We start from the raw sequence: 6304 nt of genomic DNA, 5'->3' as shown, positions 1-6304 counted from the left end.
ACAAGGTCTTGTGCTAAATATAAATTATATGCACAAGGCATACTCACAAGTAACACTCGCAACATATACTCACCAGGTGCACATCCCATAACTCATATTCGAGTCATGTGCGAAACCTATAAAATCATAACATCCCATAACCCAAATGTGTCATATGCACAAAACAATAACATATCTATGACTCATAATTATGTGTCATGTAAAAACCTTTTCCATGCCAATCCACATTCATGACAGGTTTACTCATTTCATTTATGACTACTAAGAGTGAAGTAAATTCGGTAAAGTAAAGTAGAATCATAAAAACCGTCTTATATTATTAAGGTCTCTTCACCGTTGCTTGATGATGTTTCTAGCTTGAGGGGTATTTCGATATTTATATTCCTCAACTGAGTGTTCACGAAATACATCTATTTATCATACCACTTTGTCCCTTTCTGATTAAAACTCGCAATGTCCAGTATTTTTGAAAGGTGCAAATACCTGGGGACACTCAAAATATCTACACCTTTTTTGCTAATTATGATATAACTAACTTAGAACTATACTGTTCCCAATAGTAGTTATCCGATCTTTCGAGTCTTTAGACTTGTGGCATAGTTTTCAAGTTGAATTCAGTTGGCTCCAATTGTCTTTGTTATTGATGAAATGATCGGTTTCATCTGCGAGTTGTATCTGTGAAGGTAGTCATAATGACGAACCTTTTTTGATTGCCCAACTTTAAAGCTCCATAACTCCTTGCCCAACCTATAAATATCTTCCGGAGGACTTCCTACGAATTTGCAGAAAGCTATTCTACTGGATTGCTAATTATTTCCTCCATCAGCAATCCTTGGTTACTTTGGGTAACAGGATTTCAATCACTATTGTAGTATAGAAAGTTGTCTTAGTAACTACAACGTGTTCTGAAACCTGGTTGCAACACTCTGTGAAGTCTAATAACTTCTATCGTAGTGTTTCTCACAGTTCTAGACTCTTCTAGATATTGTTGTGTGGGTGTGAATGTATTGGTCTCTTGCTGAGATCCTTTCCCATTCAATACCATTTCTTTGTGCAGAATTGTCCTGTCACCTACAGCCCTTGCCAAAGGTATTACCTGTTTGAAGCCTAGTAATGTTCTGAGTAGTTGGCGGATTTACTCAGTTCCACTTCCCAGACCTAGCCGAAGGTCCCCTCTCGTATAACCTACTTACGGATTCCTGCTGGACAGATGGTGGTAACATATACGCTGGTATTCTGACACCTTTATTCCTGTAGTATTATAGTCACAGGACGCAATTGAGATTGATATAGATGATGATGTGTGGGCCCCATAAGGGGGCCAGAGGACGGTGTTGGAGACTAGAGATTCCGATTCTGGATGAGGTTACCCTACTTAGGATGACTACTGGGTATCAGATCTCAGTATTCCTAACACTTGAGATCAGTAATGAAGACAAGAATAGAGAAGGCTGCTTTTTCTTATCTTGCATCATCAGAGGTAAGTCATCTGAGTTGGTTAGTGAGAGCAAGCCCAGAGTTAAAAGTGGTGAGTTCTGTTGTAATGGTTACAAGTAAGTGAGAAGCAAGTAGGCTGTGTACAACTAACTGAGTGACAGGCATGTCCACATAGACAGTAGTAGTACCTGGGATGAGGCAGATGAAGGGAGAGACCTTACTATTCAGAATCGTGATATTAACATTTTACATAGTAGTGATATGGACATTGCCACCTGTGATGGAGACTATTTAGACCAGGATAACTAAAAGAGCTTTATTGATGTTATTGTTAAGCTCTATGATTATGTTGGAGAGAGGAATACTATCTTGTTTGATAATGAGTTTTCTTTCACTTATGATAATGCCCTTCTTGGATACCACGACTGTGGCTGTGGGTGATTTAGCCACTATGGTAGGTTTTTATTTAAGGGCCTTCCTATTTCCCTTCCTGACCACAGCTACCCAAGAAGGGGTACCAACTGGGACAGGTTGAGAGGAAGGAGGGTGAGCTAGTTGATTTGAAGAGGCAGAAGTAGAGTCTGCTTTAGAGGGTAGGAGGATTGCCGGAGCAGGTTTTGTGGTAAGTGCAGTCATAAATACTTCTGTTGAAAAGGCAATGTACTTGTAGTATCTCAATCCATCTGCGAGGCTGTTGACCAGATTGTAGGGCCCATTAAAAGCTGTCTGGTAGTAGTCAAGTACACATTGCAGCATATTATAAAAGATGATGATGTATGGTTGGAAATCTAGTTCCTGAAAGTCTAGATCTACCGCCGTGTTAATGAACTGATATTGGAAGTAGTTGGTATCAGGAGGTGTTCCTTTTATGTAAATGTCTGGAATTACCAGGAGGGATACGGTGGTGTCACTATGCTGTGACCTTTATGTAGATGGGCCTGGAGGCAATGAGGACCTAAAAATAGCAGATAAGGTGGTTGGCTGTCAAAAGTGGTAGGCCTTGTCATAGGTGGGGTTTGTGTCCTCTGGGGAGGGGGAGCGGTAGCACTGCAGCCTGTCCCTCTTCCTTTTCCTTGTTTCTTTCCAGAGGCCATAGTGGAATGAGAAAAGTCTATATCCCTAAGCGATGGATAAAAGCAAGTCAATGAGAAAAGGTTTTCAGCCAATGAGAGCTTGCCTTGGTGAAAATATGGTGTGGTTTTTTCTTTGACTACAGTTGTAATAAAGATGGAGCATGGGCAGTAATAGGGAACAACATGCAGTATATGAAGTTGACTTAAACTATATGCGAGTTCTCTTCTATTTTGGTAATCAAATACCTCTCAAGATCAGGGCTTAATTGAGTAAAAGCTGTGGCTTAATGATATGAAATTTCACCCATTTGTTTCTTCAACTCCATTGCTGCAACATTGAGATTTTATTATATTTATTCCCTGAAGAATTCATTCCGGTGTGGTCGCATCCTCACGATCCATCTTTCCTGAGGGAGACTTCCTTACATCTGCTGCACCGCTATAGGCTTATAACTTTAACTCAGTTGGTGTAACATTGATACCACCTCTTTTTTTCCTTATTACTGTTGCTTAAACCACTCGCTACAGTTCTATTTTCTTTTTTTTACTCTATTTAAACCTGACCATCATACTTGTACTATGATACAGGTAGAAGCCATCTGGTTTTAGGTTTGTGGATTTCCTTTATTTGTAGTTTTCTTTTATATCATATGTATTTAGGATAGATTACTTGTTACAACGGTAAATTTTCTTGGTTTGAATAACTTGTACGATTTTTCTTCTGACTAGCAGGACATGGACAAGAGAGGTGGCTTTGCGTCTACATAGCATGCACCAACATAACCAATGTTCCTTACTGTGCAGTCAGAATACTACTAAAAACAAGATACATCTATTATATAAAGTCTAATATCATAAAGTCTAACTCGCTATAATCACGTTGATAACCGTCCATCTTTTGCGTATTTGCCCGTATAGCACATTTTGACCACTCTATATATCTCTATCCCTACTGTCGTGCGTGCCTGAAAAGAGTCAAAAAAATAATGGGATAAAAGAACACCCGAAGAACCCAAATTACAACTATTGTTACGACTCAACTTCCTATGCAAGTCTCATCTCCCCCCTTTCCACCATCTCCAACTCCCACCTCCTAACCCCCTCCCCCACACCACTACCAAACATCCAAGATTGCACACCCAAATACGTATCAAGGGTGAATTGCACGCCAGCACAAAGCTTGAACTGCACACTCACATGCTCTGCCGAGAAAAAGTAGAGTATCTTCATCACGTCGCCGAGCAGCCAGCTGGCCAACACGCTGAGGCGGAAGCCATCGCACGAGCGGCTGCTCTGGTTTGAGAGCACCTGCGGTATTGGTAGCGTGGCTTCCACACCCAAGGCCAGGTACCCGACCATGTCGATGAAGAGCTGGCTGGAACCGAAGAGTAGGTGTAGGGTCAGTGTTATAAGGGAAAAGTAGAGGAGGAACGACCAGTACGGTTTTTGAGTGGGCCATTGCCAGAAATTGTAGGGCCGCGGGGCTGGTGGGTATGGTGGGAAGGGCGGAGAGTGGGAGGTGGAAGTTGGGGAAGCTGTGGGAGTTGGCGGCGAGAGTGGGGGGTAGGAGGGTGGGCGGTAGTCAAGGGCGACTTTTAGGAGGAGGAGTTGGACAAATATCATTATTATGCCTGTAATTTCTTATGTCTTAGTTGCGTTCGCTTGGGAGAGGGGTGGGAGGGACTTTGTATCAAAAGACTAGTCTCAAAATCCGCCCCGAGCCAGTAGAAGCAGCGGAGTATGGATGCTATGAGCATTATTAAGGGTGTCTGCCAAAGAAAGAAAAACAACCATCACTATTAGCTTCATCCCTTCACTCATTGCTTCTCGCATGGTAGAACTCCAGGTCAATCCGTCCAACATACGTCCAGTGAAAAGCCTCGGGAGGATTTTGTTACGTGTATATTCCGGATCTAAGCATTTAGCCTCAAAATCAGTCTTCCAATTCCCACCTCATCTTCATCTTTATCACAATATCACCCCGTACCTGATCCGCATAGCTCGTAAGCGGGCTGGTAACGATACTGCTCTCCCAACATCAGTCACACCCGCGTCGGAGGTACGACGGAAACATACAACAACGGCGCAACATAAGACACCAAGACTCCAAAAAACCCCATGCTGCCTTCTATTCACTATTTCCCACCTCCTGTCAAATGTTGAATAAGTGTGGAGGTTGTAGTTGAGAACAATCGTGGTAGGATAAAAGATATTAAAAAATTAAAGTATGATAAAATAAAACTCGAGCAAAAAGGAGCGTGTGTTCCCGAAACCTAGCTTAACACGGAGGCAATGAAGAGGGAGGAGAGAAAAGATGTCGTAAAGCTAATAAGGGAGTAGGGCGGCGAAGGGAAAAAAAGGCAGGGAAGAGAGGAAGAAAGCGAAGATCAAAAGGATGCAGATTTTCTGGATATTCCAGGTTCCGGCAGGTATTGTAATGATATCAATGAATTGGTTAATCAGCAGGGTTAGGTATGCCGAGTGGGAGGCGAGGACTTGAGGGAGGTGCAATACCTTAAGCTAAAGACAGTTCCTGAAGACTGTTACCTATATAAACCAGTTGCACCCTCAGCGAGATCCTGACATAATAATCTGCCAAGATATATGTAGATCTGAGGAAATTGAAAGAAAATAGTAAAAGTAAGAGTACAAGTATACAGATATCATACAACATGAAGTAGCATGGCATGTAGGAAAAACTAAATTTAAATGGAAAGAGAAGAACAACAACAATAGAGCCACGGTCTATTTAGAAGGATGTACTGTACAGTCGTGTGTGAAAAGTCTACATATCCTTGCTTGGCAACACCGCAACCAACAATTACCTCAACATCACCCCCTACCATGGCACTACCATACTCCCAAACTCTCAGAGAAGACCAGAAAAGGGAAATCTATGCCCTCTATAAATATAGTGATATGGGGTATGGTAAAATTTCAAAGTTTATAAACCTCTCCAAGTTAACTGTTTCAATAGCAGTCAAAAATGCGAAATTCGGAGATGAAAACACCGATGATACTCCCAGACCCGGCAGATCAACAAAGATTACTGATGATATTATTGATGCTGAGCCTTATTTAGCCCTAAGAGACATTACACAAAAAGCCAATATTGGATTTGGCAAGGATACTGTTAGCAAGATATTCAAAGAAGTTGGATTTAAGCTCAGGATACCTAGAAAAAAGCCATTTTAGAGAAAAGAACAGAAGAAGAAGAGAAAGGAGGTTGCTAGAGTGAGGAGGAACTGGACAAGAGCTTGAAAATGGGCGGTTTTTGTGGATGAAGCCACAATTGAATATGATCCAAATTTAGTGGAAAAAAAGGTCAGACTTAGACCAGGTGAAGAGTTGGGAGAAAAGAACTTAAAGCCAGGCTTTAAGTCATGGCATACCAACATAGGTGTATATGCTGTAATGATATATGGAGGGAGGACTAAGCTCATTCTTGTGAGAAAGAGGACTAAGGAGGAAAGGACTAGCAAAAGAGACAGACTTGGTCTCAATTCCCACCAATACACATCTGAGATTCACTAACCCTACCTCATCTCCTTCATATAAGCCATAGACAGAGCTCTACAAACCATTTATATGGCTGCTGATAATGCATTATGGCATAATGAAGCAGAAAACAAAAATTACAAAAGGACTGTAGATATCAAAAATTGGCTTGGCCTCCCAACTTACCAGATCTCAATCCTCTCGAAAATGCCTAGGCAATTCTCAAAAGAGCACTTAGAAAGTAATTCTCCAAGGTTGAGAGAAGGCCCCATAGTGCTGCTGAATTATTTCAGGTA

General features: G+C 41.6%; 1 protein-coding gene; it reads right to left on the bottom strand.

The window, feature by feature from the left end:
- Positions 1-3428: 3428 nt before the first annotated feature.
- GSTUM_00001906001 (uncharacterized protein) lies at positions 3429-4883 on the bottom strand. XM_002839187.2 has 5 exons: positions 4587-4883; positions 4498-4534; positions 4376-4423; positions 4195-4279; positions 3429-4141 (listed from the first exon to the last, which is right to left on the bottom strand). Exons 1-5 carry the CDS (start codon positions 4628-4630, stop codon positions 3555-3557), a joined length of 801 nt encoding a protein of 266 aa, XP_002839233.1. The 5' UTR covers positions 4631-4883; the 3' UTR covers positions 3429-3554.
- Between the last annotated feature and the right edge of the window lie 1421 nt (positions 4884-6304).

This window comes from Tuber melanosporum (genome assembly GCF_000151645.1).
Source record: "Tuber melanosporum whole genome shotgun sequence assembly, scaffold_315, strain Mel28".
Classification (NCBI taxonomy): Eukaryota; Fungi; Ascomycota; class Pezizomycetes; order Pezizales; family Tuberaceae; genus Tuber; species Tuber melanosporum.
This window is presented reverse-complemented; position numbering and strand designations above follow the sequence as displayed.

Excerpts from the sequence above, each read along its gene's own strand:
- GSTUM_00001906001 (XM_002839187.2), bottom strand. The coding sequence starts at position 4,630 with ATGGGGTTTTTTGGAGTCTTGGTGTCTTATGTTGCGCCGTTGTT. Across the intron at positions 4,535-4,586 it reads TCTTATGTTGCGCCGTTGTT|TATCGTTACCAGCCCGCTTA; the intron begins GTATGTTTCCGT and ends TTGGGAGAGCAG. Across the intron at positions 4,280-4,375 it reads CCCGAGGCTTTTCACTGGAC|ACACCCTTAATAATGCTCAT; the intron begins GTATGTTGGACG and ends TTTCTTTGGCAG.